The sequence below is a fragment of the Eleutherodactylus coqui genome, chromosome 4 (assembly GCF_035609145.1).
Source record: "Eleutherodactylus coqui strain aEleCoq1 chromosome 4, aEleCoq1.hap1, whole genome shotgun sequence".
Taxonomy (NCBI): Eukaryota; Metazoa; Chordata; class Amphibia; order Anura; family Eleutherodactylidae; genus Eleutherodactylus; species Eleutherodactylus coqui.
This window is the reverse complement of record NC_089840.1, coordinates 260,760,963-260,778,795: the sequence shown is the minus strand read 5'-3', so window position 1 is coordinate 260,778,795 and position 17,833 is coordinate 260,760,963. Positions and strand designations below refer to the sequence as shown.

Here is a 17,833-nt window from a genome sequence, read left to right as displayed (position 1 = left end):
CTTACAGCTCTGCCATTGTGCTTCCATGTCACTGATGGGATGGCCACCTGGATAGTAAAGATGGATACAAGTAAATACCCAATTTACTGAATAATACCCTGTTACTTCCCAGTAACCTCATCACGCAGTCATGTTGGTAGTTGTGATGTAATCTGTTCACCCCAGTGACGAGTGGGGAATAGATACCCAGTTATGTTTCCCAAATGGCGCACACTTGTTCAGTTTTCAGAGATTGATTCCCTTTGAGTATCTGACTTGTTAAAAGAACTGTCCGCATTTGCAGTCTTTTTTATTATTTTTTTTTATTGTCACAATGTATCTGAAGTGGAGTATGAACCGCTCTCCAACAGCTCCTCATTTGACTTTCGCTGCATTCATTTCACATACGAACATTTGAAGTGTCTTCCGTCCTGACCGTATATCTAAACAGTTAGTAGGCGACTGAGACCCCCTTCCCACATTTCATCAGCGGCCCATGCAATGCGATAGGAGGGTGCTGGTGGGCCCACGTGGCAGCCTGGAGCCTACTGAAGGTAGCACATAGATACCTATCAAACCCTGCTTGTGGCAGGGCTTGTTGGACGACATTAAAAATTACTATATATTGCAGTACTCAAGTATGTGGATTATGTTTACCATTCTGTAAAATAAGGTAACGGCTCATTCAGATTAAATACTCAAGTACTGCAGTATATTGTGCAAGTTATGAAATGATTGGAAGTTTGAGTACCCCGTAGGGACTAAATAAAGGGGGTTCACAGTAGCAGGATAAACACCTAGATGTCAATCTTATTTGTCACAGGAAGGGTTTAGCTTATCCCTCTTAAAACGTAACTTTTATTTCAAATAAAAAACGTAAAAGGATTTTTCGGTAAATCCTGAAAAAGACACAGACATACAAAAATATCTAGAACCTTGTCACAGGACTAGCTTGATGTGTGTGAGCCAGACGAACATATATTCATGGAAATAAGGTTTGCGAAAACACCGTATTGGGTATGTCGACCCTATTTCCTAGCACCCATCAAATGTTCGAAAAATGGCTGTGACCACTTCAGGGGTCAGTGTTCTTTAAAAAGATGGTGTTCCTAACTTCTATAGATTTTCTATCAGGAGGCGGAAAAAGTAGTAAGTGCTCCAAAACCCTGGTGCACTAATCACTCTATGAGAAATGCTGTCTTTATTGTGACTAAATAAAAGTGTAATAAGATATAATAATTTTTTTTAAGTTAAAAGTTTAAATACTAAAAGTTTTAAAAAAGCCAATTTTTCCCATTAAAAAAATCAAAACTATTAAAAAGGAAAAAAAAAGCACATATTGGCATCATTGTGTAAGTATAAGTCTGTACTGTTAAAGTATCAATATTTATTCTGCATAGTGAAAGCCATTAAAAAAATAAATAAATGGCGGGATGACAGAATTTCCTTTTGTATCCCGACTCCCAGAAAATGTGAATAAAAAATGCTGAAAGATGTAGGTTTCCCAAAATGCTACTGATAAAAAATACATCTCCCCTTTATCCCTGTAATCCTACTGACCCAGAGAACAGAGGTCATTTGTCACTTTTTTACTGCATTTTAAACGCTATAAAAACTAAACGCACTTGCACTTTTTTTAAAATTTAATTTCCCCACTCTAAAAAATGTTTCCCATACATAATATGGTACTAATAAAGTACAATTCATCCTAGAAAAGGGAAAAATGTAATTTTTTTTTTTGGCTCTCAGTAAGTGGGAACGAAAAAAGTAAACTGCGAAATCTCTGGTGATTAAAGACTATGACCAGCCCACTTGGAATTTTTTTTCTTTTAAACTGCATTTAAAAAAAAAAAAATAATCCAACTCTGCACAGGAGTCTGAGCCGTCCATGGCAGCCCCGAGCCTCAGATTGTGAGGTCTTGCAGCTCTGTCCAAAACCAGGCTATTTCCAGAGCTCATACAGCAGTTATCAAGCAGTCTCCAGGTTTGTGCTGTCCGAGCCACAGATAGCATGAATGTGCTACAGGCGCGGCCTGCAGGGGTGTACGGGTTGTAAAATGATGCGGTGGTTTTCGAATAGACATTCTATTTTGTTTCGATAATTTGATTGGATTTTTTTTACGATTTAAAACCGAATACGACAGTCATGCACACGTGTGATCAGCACACTTTGTAGTATGACTTTTTTTCTTAACAGTAATGAACAATTAAATTTGAAGATTATAAAAACTGAAAGATAAAGCAAATGGAAAATAAAGCACGTAGAAATAGGAATAATCACATAATACAAAACCTCCCCCGAAAAAAAGCCATAGCTAACCTGCATTAAAAAAACAATCAATACTCACCTGGTCCGCGGCGTCCCGATGCTTCACGAGGGTCTCCAGCGGCGCTGCAGTGTCCTCTGCACTGACATCTCGGCTTCTTTCTGGTGACGGGGCCTTGAATACCCCGCCTCCAGCAAAGCGAGCGCTGTGATTGGATTGAGTGCCAGCCAATCACAGCCGATGCTCGATGAGCCAATTGCAGCCATTCAATGACATCACTGATTGGCTGGTGCTCGATCTAATCACAGCGCTCACTTTGCTGGAAGCGGGGTATTCAAAGCCCCGTCACCAGAAAGAAGCGGAGATGTCAGTGCGGCGGACTCTGCAGCTTGCCGCAGTGCCACCGGAGACCATCGCGAAGCATTGAGACACCACAGACCAGGTGAGTATAAGCCCCCCCCCCCCATTCCCGAAAATAAGACACTGTGCTTTTGGGGGGCAAACAGGGAAACCTGGTAGTCTAACTCAAAGGTGAGCATTATGATTAACCCGCTAAGTAGTACAAAAGACACTTCTAAAAGTCCGCAGGAACGTGACCTGGAGACATGGGACTGAGCCCTGCTATCCTCACTGCCTGAATCGCTTACTGACTGGTCTCCCTGCTTGTGTACAAAGAGAAACCTTTCAATCTTGGTGATCCAAGCAAGGAGAAGTCTGCGGGGCTCTGCCCCATGACACTTGGCCCCAGTCTAGGTCAATTTTTAAAGTTTGTCCTGAAACGCTGCAGTGTTTCAGAATAACGGAGGCACCCCTGCAATGGTCACACTGGTCTCATATTCATGCTGTCCGTGGTTCAGTGACAAATACAGCCGTTACGGATCAGTAATCACAATACCAATTCAGTAAATAGCGCTGTTATGCACACTGCCGAGGGATCTTGCGGTCAGGAGGCATCATTGGACCTTCATGGGGAGAATTATTTCATGCGATGGGTCGTCCTCTTTACAATCCCTCTGTGATTGCGTTGCATAGTAAATCACAAAGCAAGTCAGGCGTGTGAGTACTTTGTCATAAGCTCTGCATCGACTTCTCATCTTGGTGTGTGTTTATATCTGCATATTTTTCCCACTACAGAGTAAAAGCCGTCCTCATTCTAGGGGTGAATACAATGTTTACAGCACCTTTCAGAGCCATGAACCTGAATTTGACTACTTAAAAAGTCTAGAAATTGAAGAGAAAATTAACAAAATTAGGTGGTTGCCACAGCAGAACGCGGCGCATTTTCTTCTTTCTACCAATGGTAAGTGCTCATTTCTTATAACGTGAGTCCTGTAGACTGACCACAGGGACATTGCAGTGCCGCAGCCTGAATTTTCAACATTTACAGGGGTTGTATCATGCTATAAAGTTACCCCCTACCTGTAGGATGGGGGGTAACTTTCTGATCCTGAGAATAGGAGTTCCTGCATTAATGTATTGGAGGACGTGCATGCGCGACACCGCGCCATTCATTACAATGAGTGCCAGAAATTGACAAGTGTTCGTATGCAGCAATTTCTGGCGCTGTCATTGAAATGAATAGTGCATTTGCATACTCCATTCATGTTGGAACGATCTGAATTGGTGGGGATCCCACCGCAGGCTATATGGCTGCAATCCATTTTAACATCGCTTTTTGTATAGTGCAACACAAATGAGACTAATCACAATTCATAGCGACATGTTAGATCGCCGTTATGGGGGCTCCACATTTTAGATGTTTGCATCGACTTTATTAATGACTTCACACAGGCAGACACATAAATGTTGTATTTAGTCAGCAATGGATACACTTCTTGGTTGTGTGTGAATCTGTACTGCTTCAGACATGAGATCTCCATGTAGGAGCTTCATATTATCAAAACATGATTTCTTTCTAGACAAGACTATAAAATTATGGAAAATTAGTGAACGTGATAAAAGAGCAGAAGGTTACAACCTCAAGGATGAAGATGGCAGATTACGCGATCCTTTTAGAATCACTTCTCTTCGGGTAAGCAATTGTATGTTTAGTTACTGATCATTCTAAAAAATGTAGTAGTTTGTGTGAGTGAGCCTAAAAGGTCATGGCCTGTCCACAGGGGCCGGGCCCCTGTAATGATCCTTCTATAGTGACCGAAATGACGGTCTACTGCAGCCACTTTCAGAGTCGTGTATTTGCAGAGAGGGGGAAAAAATGGCCCAAAACGTGGAAACTGTAGGAATATTTCTAGTTTTCTCTTTCTATGATGGTGAACAATCACATCTTCATGGGAATAGTAAATATTGTAAGTTCTACAATGCAGCTTTATTATGGGGGGAAAAGAAAGCAACCCCCACTGAAAAATGGTCCCATTATCTGCCCCACACAGTGAACTGCTGTTTCTGCTTGTGTTGGGGGGGTTTTCGTATATTGCTTGCAAGCCAGCGCCAGAATTTCTGTTCATCCAAAAAAAAGAAGAAATGATCAGTTATCTGTACACCAATATGATACCAAACACAAAATGCAAGTCTGTCTTGGCACTTCAAGGCCTCTGCAGACCTGAGATGGTGCCTGGAAAATAAGGTCCCAATAAGTGTGAGAACCCAAAACTCACAAAGCATTCTTTAATTTCTGAGGCCTGTGTTTGAGTCATGATGAACGTTTGGGACCCTGGAACCTCGGCTGCAGCATTTAAATGCCGCTGTCGGGCTTATCAGAGCTGTTGCAAACTGGTGTCGGCTGTAAGAAACAGCCAGCACCCGCATTGTATGAAGAGAGATCACCGTGCGATCATACACACTCCAGTGTTGCAGGACCTATAGTATTTAGGGGTTAAACTTGTAAAAAAAAGAAAAAATTAGTTTACCAGTTTAAAACCTTTATTGGTCGTTTCTGTATGTGAAGTTTTTGTTTAGACCCCGCAGGAGTCTTGAATCGGCAATCGTTTGATTTGCAGGTGCAATATGCAGTATCGCAGTATGTTGTGCATTTAACCCCTTGAGTGGCACGCCCGGAAAATTTCCGGGGACGAGCTCCACTGCTCATAGCAACATAGCCCGGAAGATTTCCGGGCTATGTATCACTATGGGAGCTGCAGAGCACAATGCCACAAGCTGTGACAGTGTGCTCTGCCTGCACAGACCCACACAGAGCAGTGCAAGGGCTTTGAAAAACCAGCAGGAGATATTGCCGGCATGTCGGCAATGTCCTGCTTTGTTTACAGGTTGCCATAGAGACCATCGGCTTGTCAGAGGCAAGCCGATGGTCTCTGTGGCAGGGAGAGCTGGTTGTTAGCTGTCAGAGGACAGCTAGGTACTAGCTCTTACAGCAGAGATCAGAGAAAGCCTCCGATCTCTGCTGTGTTAACCCTTTACATGCTGCAGTCTATGTGACTGCAGCATGTAAAGGGCTGTCACTGCAGCATGTAAAGGGCTGTCACCATTGGACCCCTGGAATGTGATCAGGGGTCCTGATGGGTCCCTGTGGAAGTCCCCTAAAGGGACAAAAAAAAAAAAATTTAAAAAAAATTTAAAAAAAAAAAGTAAAAAAATTATTAAAAAAATAAAAAAAACACTTGTCTCCCTGTACTTTCTAAAAAATCAAAAATACAATCACACATGTGGTATCCGTGTGCGTCGTAATGACCCAGAGAAGGAAGTTAATACATTATTTAACCCCTTAATGACATGGCCCCTTTTTTCTTTTTTCCCCATTTCTTTTTTTTCCTCCCCCCTGTTTAAAAAATCACAACTTGTCCCGCAAAAAACAAGCCCTCATATGGCCAATTCAATGGAAAAATGAAAAAGTTATGGCTCTTGAGACGCAACTACAAAATTAGTTGAAATTCAATGATTAGACCATTTTAAAAAACCTGCCCTGGTGGGCACGACAGGGTGGTAGGAAACCTGCCACTCAAGGGGTTAAAGGAGCTTTCCAGGGAAATACTATAAAGGTTTCCTCAGGACAGGTCATCAAATATACCGGTAGTTGATTTGTCCGAGGTCGACTGCTCGGGATCCCAGACGATCGGGTGCCTGCGGTCAGCATCGATACGGAGTGGAAGCTTGCAGTTTCAAGTGCCGGGCACTACACAGGAGATGTAGCAGCCGCTTCCACTCCGTATCCCTGTGGGGACCTGAGCAATGGATGCCAGAAGATCAACAATGGATGACCTATACTGCGGAAAACCCCCTCTACATGCACAAATACTGTGATGCTGAAGTAACCGCATATTGTACATGCAGTCAGACCATCAACAATTCAAGTTCCCTATGGAAACTAAACTATAAAGATTTTCAACTTTTCCTATTAAGCCTTTCCACGGTAACTGAACAACACTCTGTTCTCTTTGCTGGGGGGCTCTTTGTAGATGGGAGCCCAATTTTTCAAGATACTTCACTATCTAACCACCTTCTGTGCCACTGGCTGCGAACTCGAGGCTTTATAGGTGTGTGTTTGACAATTGGATGTCTTCCTCGATGCCATTTGATGCTCTCTCTCTCATTCCAGGTGCCAATATTGAAGCCCATGGACCTAATGGTTGAAGCAAGTCCACGGAGGATATTTGCAAATGCACATACATATCACATAAACTCTATTTCAGTTAATAGCGATCATGAAACATACCTCTCTGCAGATGACCTGAGAATTAATTTATGGCATTTAGAAATTACAGATAGAAGTTTTAGTATCCTTTTCTGGTGAAAACCATTTAAATGTGTGGGGTTTTTTTTGTTTTTTTTCTTTTTCTGCACCTCTTGCAAATGAAATTTGTTATCCAACATATGGTAATGAATCCAACATGCTAGTGTGAGCTAAACGACACCGTAGGATCACTTCTGTGGTGTGCAAAGCTGTAATTTACACCCCTCAGTCATGGTCCCCCTGGACATTAAAGTCCCATTCACGTGGCTGTATTTTCTCCATCACGTGCGGTTTGTGTATCGCACGTTCAGCATGTCATCCCATCGCTGCCTGTGAGGCTGTTCAGGTGGCTGATTTTTCACATGGTGACCACGAGAAAAACTTTGCATATTGTATTCTCATCCATTAACGCTGCACACGTAAACGTGCTGTTCCTTGTTTTAGCCCCGTCTTTTATGGGCACATTTTCCCATATGGCATGGTTTGCATGATGCCATAAAGGTAACTATATGCCACTGCCAAGTTCTGTGGCATATAACATTTTACACGACCCTGCCTTTTTCTGTATGTTAAATGTATGGCATATCCACAGGATGTGCTGTAAGTATTAGATAGATGTGGGACCCACCTCCAATGCCCAAAACGGTGGTCCGCCATACCCAAGTGCAAAATGAATTGACAGCTGGCTGATGTGTGCAGCAGTCCGTTTACTCCTATGGGAGTGAGCAGTGCATTATAGGGCCATGATCTGAGTTGGATGGAGATGGAGATATATATATATATATATATATATATATATATATATATATTAATATAGTGTGAACAGAAGTTCCTGCCTTTGTGATTCTGGGAGTAAAACACCTTAACTTCGTTATCAGACATTGTAGATATTAAGCCTGCTAACATGGAAGAATTGACGGAAGTCATCACAGCTGCTGAGTTCCATCCCCACCAATGTAATGTGTTCGTCTACAGCAGTAGCAAAGGAACAATTAGACTTTGTGATATGCGAGATTCTGCACTCTGCGATAGACATTCAAAATGTAAGTTCTCAATAGAATTAGACGTTTGTTCTCCATGGCTAATAAGGTGTCTTGATGGCACGATAACACTTATCCTAATGGCCCATCGAGCCAATTCTAAGCGATAATGGATACATGTAAAACGAATTTGAGCGATAATCGTTCAGCGTAATTACAAAAAAAAATCGCTCACTGTTCCTTCGCAGTTTATCACTGACTTAGAGGTAAGCAAAAAAACTATTGCTGGCTTCTTGTTGCATGTAAACGTTTTCTCCCGCTCAGAGCTTCACATAGAAGGTGAAACGCTGAGCGAGAAGCCAGCATCGTCTTTCAGTCTAAACTCTGCACGAGCGCCGACTTACCTGAGCGGTGACATCGGCGCTCGTGCGGTCATTTAAATGATTGTTGGCCAGTGTAAAAGGGCCATAAAGCTAAGTGACTGGACAATACGATTAATACAGTTTAAAGAAATCCTGTCACAACCTAACAGCAACTAAAGGCTCATTTACACGCAATGATTTACCGTGCACTCTTCGTTCATCGTTGAGTTCAACTCGCCATAAAATCCGTCGTCCCTGAGGAGAGGGACGGCATGCTGTGGTTTCTGCCGGCAGCGCAGGCTGTATGCAGCTGTCAGCCCATGGCAGAATAAAAGGGATGTATTTAGAGAACAGCGGGTGGTCTGTTCTCTAAATACATGCAAATGAAGCCAGTTAGCTACTAAAGGGCCGATTAGCCTATTAGTACCTAATGCAAAATGATCGCTCAAAACTGACAGTTTCTGACAAATTTTGAGCGATCACCGTAGCGTGTGAATGGACCTTAAGTTATGGGGCTGTCTGGGGAGGCGACATGGAGTCGGGGAATGTTGTATTTATTTATTTTTAATCTATACACTCCTCAAGTCTATGGGAAAGAAAGTACACAGTGGTCTAAAGAGTGAGATTTTCAGACCCATGCATAGCCTTCACCAGTGAAGACCGAGAGTATAAAATCAATAAACATACATCCCCCGGATCCTCATCAAACGGCGCCATAACTTAGTTTACGGTGGTGTTCGGAGTTGGTTGGGTCCCTTTAACAAATTTACTAAATAGGATTACAAAAAACTTGTCTGCGGTGTCACGACTGCCGACCGGTTGTGTGACGCATTTGTCAATGAGCTCTTGGAGAATTCACTAAAAGATTCTGTCACCAAGTTCAGGAAGTTTGACTCTGAGCTCCAAGTCACGAAGGTGGCTTTTCCCTGCCTGCAGACTGGCGGCTCTCTCCCTGTACACAAAAGGGGACTTGTTGGCTCAAGAGTCAAAACTTCTTGAACTGGTGACCAAATCCCTTTAACAGTCTCACACAGACTGGTTGGATTCCGCATGCAGGATCCCGCATCAGAATCCAGCTCTGTGCCTGGCCGGCATCTGCGCGTACCTTACAATTCCTGTATTGCGGATGGTTGTAGCGAGCCGCTGACGGACATGCGCAGTACAGAATTTTTTTTTTTTTTTTTTACTTTTTCCTGCAATGATGCGGGTACCCATGACCAATCCGCAGTGTTCATTGTGGATGCGCCGCAGGTCGGACAGCTTCCATTGACTTCAGGGTGTCTGCTCCGCATGACACATCTATGGAGTCTGAGACAGTTTGGTTAGAAACACGCAGACCCTTAGCCCGCTGGAGGTCATTTTATAGGGTTCTGGCAGTTCTGCCTTTTCTCCCATCCTGATGGCTCGATGCCTTTTGCTGGCCTTGTTTTGCTCACCAGTCCTGGTGTTTACTCCATGCTCTTGAGACTGCTGGGAGACATGGTAAACCCTCTTGTGAATGCACATATGGATGTGCCAGCTAGAAGGAGCAGGACTACATGTGGTATCGTGAAGAGCTACCTGCAGCCAAAGCATGTAGAAGTGACAAGGACGCTAGCAAAAAAAAATGCAAAACTAGCGAAGGATAAAGTGGCAAGCGGAACTGTTTTTTGTTTTGGTGTGTCTTGCTGTCGCCCCTCCATCGCTCTGTTGTCACTTGCATCAAGAAGGTGAAATTGATTCACAAGTGCCTATGCTTCCTGAGTGTACTGATTGATAGGGATTATACTGTGATGCTTACAGGGGTTTCCTAGCGAAGTACCGTTGATGACCTACCGTCAGGATAGGCCATCAATAGTTGCTTGGCTATGGTCCGGCGTTCAAGATCACGGCTGATTGGGTGCACGCTCTCGCCGCCGTATCACATGGGTATGGAGCGCAAGATGCTACTCCACCCCCGTGGAGTGTCTGGTGCTTGTACTTGCAGACACCGCTCTCATTAACCCCTTAGTGACGGAGCTTTTTTGCTTTTTTCCATTTTTGTTTTTTCCTACTCCCTTTTAAAAAATCGTAGCTCCTTTATTTATCCATCGACGTCGCTGTATGTGGGCTTGTTTTTTGCGGGACGAGTTGTATTTTTCAATGGCACTATTTATTGTACCATATAATGTACTGAAAAACTTTTTAAAAATTCTCAGCGGAGAGAAATGGAAAAAAAACGACATTCCACCATCTTTCGGTGCGTCCTGTTTCTACAGCACACAAATTGCAACAAAAACGACCTGATATTTTTATTCTATGGGTCAGTACGATTACTACGATACCAAACTTGTATAGTATTTTTTTTGCTGTAGTACTTTTATTTTTTTTTTTTAAGATATTTAATTTTTTTCAATTATTTTCTGCGGTCATTTTGTGCGCGCAATACCTTTTTATTTTTTCGTCGACGTAGTTGAGCAAGGGCTCATTTTTTGCGGGATGTCCTGAAGTTTCCGATAGTATCAATTTGGAGTACATACGACTTCTTGATCGCTTTTTCTATTGTGTTTTTTTCTGGGAGACAGGGTAACTAAAAAAGTGTATTTCTGGCGTTCTTTATTTTTTATTTTTTTTCAGACGACGTTCACCGTGTGGGAAAAATAATGCACTACTTTGATAGATCGGACTTTTACGGACGCGGCGATGCCAAATACATATTTTTATTTTATGATTTTGATTTTTTAATAATGGATATGGCAAAAGGGGGGTGATTTAAAGTTTTATTTATTATTTTTTTTTTTTACAATTAAAAAAACTTTTGATTATTTTTTTACATTACTTTGAAGTCCCCCTGGGGGACTTTAACATGCGATGCTTTGATCGCTCCTGCAGTATGACGTAATGCTATAGCATTACATCGTACTGCTTTTTTTATAGGCAGTCTTTCAAGCCACCCTGTGTGGATGGCTTGATAGGCAGTCTGCTAAGGCAGCCCTGGGGCCATTCATTAGGCCCCCGGCTGCCATGACACCTGCACGGCTCCCCCGATCTCACAGCGGGGGGGGGGGGGGGGGGGCCGTGCGGGACCCCCGAACGCTGTTCGGGGGATTTAAATGCCGCTGTCAGAATTGACAGCGGCATTTAAAGGGTTAATAGCTGCGAACGGCCGAGCGCAGCTATTGCCCGCGGGTGTCGGCTGTAATAAACAGCTGATGCCCGCGCTGTATGGAGGGAGATAGCGCCGCTACCTCCCTCCATACACGTCCTGCAACAGCAGGACATAGTTTTACGGTAGGGCTGTCACTAAGGGGTTAAAGGGGTTTTCCAGGGAGAATACTATTGATGACCTATCATGTGTATTTGCGGCTCTGACGGCATGCGCCTGCTCAGCTGATCTGTCGGGGTCCTCCTGAGTGACAGACTCAAGCTGATCAATTATTGATGACCTCTCCTGAGGATATGTCGTTAATAGTATTCTCCCTGGAAAAACCCTTTACAATCAACAGGAGCTTCACCTGCAGTTACAAGAGCCTGCCACTACACTGGTTGGAGGAGCTGCTTCCGCCCCATACCCGTTTGATGTGGCATCAAGAGCGGGCGCGCAATCTGCTCTGTACCCTGTTTAGCCAGTGACAGCAAGCGCAGGATCAGCTGTTTGACCCGCATCCCAAGTGGGGCGGTGGACCCCAACCGATCAACTATTTATGACCTATCTTGATGACAAATCGTCAATATATCCCTGTGAAAGCCCTTTAAATGTTACCCAGGGTTTTTTGAGTAATTTTTTGTTTGTTTTATTTCCGTTCAGTCTTTGAGGAGCCTGAAGATCCGAGCAGCAGATCATTTTTCTCTGAAATCATCTCTTCGATATCAGATGTCAAGTTCAGTCATAGCGGTCGCTACATGATGACACGAGATTATTTGTCTGTCAAAGTGTGGGACCTCAACATGGAGAGTAGACCCGTAGAAACATATCAGGTTTGTACTCATTCAGATATCGCTTGCCTGTTTCTTGCTTCATTTATACACATAAACATTTTTGTCTTTTTTTTTTTTTCCTGAAATTCAGGTTCATGAGTATCTTCGAAGTAAGCTTTGTTCCCTGTATGAAAATGATTGCATCTTTGACAAATTTGAATGCTGCTGGAATGGATCTGACAGGTTAGTTGGGCATTTGCTCCGGGCTTAGGCCTTGTGTACAGCATCTGTATTATGGACCTGGATGTGCTCAATCATAGGCCTCATGCAGACGGCCGAGTTGGTTCCCGCTGCGAGAATTGTCGAGCGGGGTGCGGCCCGTGCCCCGACATTCACCTTATACTCACCCATCCGGCGTCTTCTCTCTCTGCACTGCGATGTGCCAGCTGGCATGACATTTCTTTGTGGCCTCTGCAAGGCTTACACAGAAATAGGACCTGCCACGATTTGTTTACCGTGCGAGTTTTCACGCAGTCCAAACACGGCTGTCTGCATAGGATTGCATTACCTAATGCAATCCTATGGTAGCGTGCACAGATTTGCGCCCGTGTGCATTTACCCATACAGTGTGAAGCCATCATGTTTACATTTAAATGCAAATAATTGGAGTGTGCCGTAACTTTCTTTTTGTATTTATTTTTATTTTTCCCTTGCAGGTTTCACATTGGGTAGGGGGGTGGGGGGGGAATAATTTTTTTTTAGCCGTCTGTCAAACATATGTCTTGAAAATAAATAAGGGCTCCAGCTCACAGACAGGTATTTGCTGCAGAATCTGTGGTCGGCGTCCGCACCGCAGATCTGCAGCAAATGCCACCCATAGCATGCTACTGGAAATCGATTCTTCCTGCACACTCGCGAAAACCTATTGCGGTAAATGCAAGCGACGGAAAAATCGCAGCATGTTTCATTTTTGCAAAGATTCCGTGCGGACGGCTTCCAATGAAGTCAATGGAAGCTGATCCGCGGACCTTCCACAATGACCTTGCAGAAAGGTTGCGGATTCCACGTCATCAGCTAGGCAATGACGTGGGAAAAGTAGGAGCTTAAAAAGAGAAGTCTGTACTGCACATGTCCGACGGCTCGCCATGCGGACCATCCACAGTGCAGAAGGAAACGAAAGTGACAAGGTGCGTGCGGACGCTGCTGCTCCTATTCCGGCATTTTTTTTTGTTTAAAAAAATCATGTTCAGATATATATATATATATATATCTATAGATATATAGATATATATATTTTCAGCATTACAGACAAAAATAAACTTATTGTTGGTCATTGATAGTTTACAGTGACAAACACCCTCTTTGGTTTAAAAACCAGGAATGTATCGCTGTGGGTTTGTCTGCTCTCCCATCTGCATTAGGGATCTTCTTGTCCTGCTCAGTTATGACAGTAAGAAAGGGGAATCCCCTGGGTGAACAAATCAGTCCTTGTGACGGAACAGAACAGACCCCAATGACTATAATGGGGTCCGTTTGGTTTCTGCTCAGCTAGCTGACATTTTACCAGATGCAAGTCCAGGATGCAGGCTTTTTTTTTTTTTTCTGTTATTTGTGCCGGGTTTGCGACAAAACCTCTTATGTACATTTAACATGAACTCTAAACCTGCGTTTTCAATATGATCTGCTGCCCCTGCCTGTAATTCTATTAGGCATGGATTAAAGCTGATTTGTTTTTTACTCCTCATCTGAAGTCTGGGTACTCGGTTGAATCTTGGGGCATTGCTGGAGTTCTTGGCCACTTGTGCACTGATGATGCTGGTGAATATTACTGCGAGAATCCTCATCAGCTGTTGTAATACGCTGCAGGCTTTCCGGTTGTAAATCCCTGCAGTGCATCCGTAAACCTACCCTAAGGGGTATATATTTACATGACTTGTGGCTAAACCCCGCTGGAGTAGATTTTGAATTGGACTATTAATATATTTGGTGCCTTAAGGGCATTTTTAAGCCCCTTAGTGACAAAATAAATTTTAGCCTTAAACAGTAAACCCTTTACATTTTTCTGTTCCTGGAGTCATAACTTTATTTTTATTTGTCAGTGTAGCTATATGACACCCTACATCTTGCGGAACGAGTTCTAGTTTTTTTTATAAAAACTATTTTCGGGTACATATAATGTATTAAATAACTTCTATTGATTTATTTTTGCTGGGAGGCAATGGGGGAGGGGAGATGGCAATTTCCCCAGTGTGTGCTGAGATTTATTCACCATGTGGTAAAATATAATGTTAGCTTTGTTCTACAAGTCATTATGATAAATGCCACATTTCTATGGGTTTTATGTCTTACTACTTTTGTACCACAAAGTTCGTATGGTACTATGGGGAATGTCAAAGCTCTCAACTGTTGAAACCTTGAAAGTGACCCCAGAATGTACCTGATCCAGAAACATTACCCCTCTCTTCTCCCACAGTGAAAACCCTCCCAACCTTATGGCAGTTTGGGATTCCTCCAAAGGGAGGTGTAAATCCATCTAGTTGTAAAAACTGCTTACATTTATGCCATACCCTAATCGGTAATTAACGGGATTAACACTTTCCAATCCACTGTCTGACGTCTGAAGACATCCTGATTGAAGGCTGTACAGCTCCGATGTCAAAAGGTGTCCAGCAGGGTATTCTTACTGTATATAACTGTCCGCTCTGTTGTCAGGGGCCTCTCCAGCATGTCCCATACTGCAGTATTGGCTCTAGCCAGCAGATGGCGTCATTGTAAAATGGCAGAAAGAGAAAGCCCCTTAGGAAGTCCTGAATCCAAAATTGGATTGCAAAGGGTTAATCTTAAATATGCAGAGAATAAGTTTTTGCTTGCAATAATTCATTTTTTTCCTCTTCCACCAGCGCGATTATGACCGGCTCTTACAACAACTTCTTCAGAATGTTTGACCGAAACACGCGCCGGGATATCACCTTAGAAGCATCTAGGGAGAGTAGCAAACCTCGTGCCATTTTAAAGCCAAGGAAAGTCTGTACCGGCGGGAAGAGGAAGAAGGACGAGATCAACGTGGACAGCCTAGACTTCAACAAAAAGATTCTACACACTGCATGGCACCCAAAAGAGAATATTATCGCTGTTGCTGCCACCAATAATTTGTATATATTTCAGGACAAAGTTAATTAAAGATGGCATTATCTTTTTGGTTTATTTTTGTTTTTTGGTCCCCTTTTTTTTGTTTTTTTTTTCCTCCTCCAATTTATTTGAGGACAAAGTCTTGTTCTTGCATAGTTAAACCTAGTTGTTTATCTGTAAGAGATCAGACCTCACATGTCCTTCTGGGAAAGAGAATGGATGCGCTTCCCTCTGTAGAAAATAAAACTAAAAAAGTAAAAAAAAACTAGGAGGCTGACCTGGATTTCATTTCACGGCAGCTCTGTCATCAGTGGGATGGAAGAGAGGGCCCGACGTCCATTTCCCAAAGTGCAAACATGATATTGGCTGATATGGTTGTGGCTGGTGCCCAACATGGTGTCATTCTTAGCCTTTCTCCATTTCATAGACCAAAACAGTTACCGCAGGAAAATCTTTTTTTTTTCTTCTACACTTTATTTTTTTTAGTCTTTTTTTTTTTTTTTTTTTGATCTCCTGTAAACATGCATTGCATTGATGCTTGTAACATTCCTTCTTCGGCATTGGGTACTTTTACATTTTTGGCACCTACAGCTGGGCTTTACTCTAAACGGTTTTTGGTTTTTCATGTTTTGTTTTTTTTATTCTTTTTGCTCCCGTGTATATTTACTTCCTGTATCAATATCCACTCCTTGTGGGAACCACTTAATAATAAAATAAAGTCTAAAGTGTTTTTAAATTTGATCTTGCATATCCAGTCACTTCAGTTTAATTTGCATGCTCCTCGGTCCCCTCCAGACACCTACATTTAAACATTGTTTCTTTTGGGGGGTTTTTTGTGCATGATCTGTTGCAATCCAAATGCCCAGTTGATCAAGTATAGAAGAAAATTCAGTCTGGATTCCTTTATGGGACGAACATGCCACGAATGAAACATTTTGGATGCTATTTTCCGATCAGCTTTCCAACATTTTTGAAAACTTTAAATTCTTTTTTTTTTTTTTTTTTTTTTTCCAACCTCCTAGACATCGCAAGGGTTAACGGCCCTGATGAATGAAAACTAAAAAAAAAAAAAACCAGTATGGGGATTTTGCACAGTATTATGCAGAACGGTTCTAAGATGTAGATCATAACTGACTAATCATACCTAATGTGCATTATTTTATGATTTTGTATATTTTTCTAGTTTTTTTATATATATTTTTTTCAGGTCTTTTCTGTCATCACACTTCAACTCAATGTTTCTTCTTAATTTGCAAATGCCAAACTTTTTTTTTTTTTTTTTTTTCTCTCCTCTTCCTGTTTTCTTTCAAACGTAAAATAGCCACAATGAACAAATGGGTTTTGCTAGTAGGGTAATGCTTAGGGCGGTTGTCCGGTTGCCGGACGATTTAAATTATTTTTTTTTTTCTTTTTAATCATAGCTGTAAATGTGTGAAGATGACAAAACCGGTGGTACTTACCAGTCCTCTGCCTTGGCGGTCCGGCGCTGCAGCACCGTTGTCGTCCTAGTCTTTTGAATGACTACCACCTGACCGCTGCAACAGTTGGGGGCTATCCTTCTGGCATCGTTTGCAGGAGAACGGCACAGAACCGCTGCTGTGATTAGGTGGTAGACGTTCCACAGCAAACTGGGAGGACCGTGGAGCTTTCAGCATCGGGTCGCTGGGGGAGAGGATGGCTGAGTACCAATGGTTGTGTGTATAGCTCACTGGCACCTATAATTAAAAGAAGAAAAAAAAAGTTCGTCACCCAGACAACCCTTTCCAATATTCAAGTCTGTTTCCTAAAGCAAAGTCATTAATGCACTTTTTAGTAGTAGGAAAAACGGACTGACACCAAGTTCAATGGTTTTGTGCCCCCATGGTAACAAGCTACATTGACCTGCAGTTTGGGGGGGGGGGGGGTTCTATTAGAAGGATCAATGTTCAATGATGGTAATATGCAAGAACAAAATAAGTACCTCATTCCTAATTAATGTCAGCAGACTGCCGCCAAGCAAAGACATGAAATGTGGAGTTTTTAAATAAAGAACTTTAAAGAGAATTGGCCGGACTAAAATCTTGTATACCGATTTGCAGCACGATTTCCAAATGCGAAGTTGTGGAAATTTCTTTTTTTTTCTTTTTTTTGTTTGGCCGGCCATGAAAATCTGGCCACATACATTTAAAGAACGCGAATAGGCCTATACAACAGGATTGTATATATTTGTTCAGTTATTTTGACCAAAAAAGTTTAATAAATTTTAAATGTTTACCTGAATTTGGTTTGTCTACAGTAACTTTTTTTTTTTTTAACTAGTTTTAGCAGCTGACGGCGGCGGCAGCGTGCCTTTAAAAAGGATTCAATTGTGTATTTAATTTTAATCTCAAATTAATTAAATTTACAAAAAGAACTGATGCTTAAGGGTTTTTTTTTTTTTGTTTTGTAGCTTTTATTTTTATGCACTTCCCTGGAGCAGTTGTATTGTTGGCACACCTTTTCTTATCGGAATGGGCAGTGCAGCGTGCTTTATGGTAGCGTCATTGGACAGACATTTTAATCTGAGGCCGCGGGCGCACTGGTATTTTTAGGACTCTGCTGTCCGAGTGAAAAATG

At 42.3% G+C, this 17,833-nt stretch overlaps 1 protein-coding gene across 1 annotated transcript in view; it reads left to right on the top strand.

The window, feature by feature from the left end:
• PPP2R2D (protein phosphatase 2 regulatory subunit Bdelta) overlaps positions 1 to 17,497 on the top strand; it is a 40,395-nt gene extending 22,898 nt beyond the window's left edge. Inside the window, exons 4-10 of the mRNA XM_066601192.1 lie at positions 3,381 to 3,546; positions 4,166 to 4,278; positions 6,757 to 6,934; positions 7,770 to 7,934; positions 12,000 to 12,169; positions 12,261 to 12,352; positions 15,010 to 17,497. Of these exons, the coding sequence (XP_066457289.1) occupies positions 3,381 to 3,546; positions 4,166 to 4,278; positions 6,757 to 6,934; positions 7,770 to 7,934; positions 12,000 to 12,169; positions 12,261 to 12,352; positions 15,010 to 15,289 (1,164 nt within the window). The 3' untranslated portion in view covers positions 15,290 to 17,497. The remainder of the gene's footprint in view (positions 1 to 3,380; positions 3,547 to 4,165; positions 4,279 to 6,756; positions 6,935 to 7,769; positions 7,935 to 11,999; positions 12,170 to 12,260; positions 12,353 to 15,009) is intronic.
• The last annotated feature ends 336 nt before the right edge of the window (positions 17,498 to 17,833 follow it).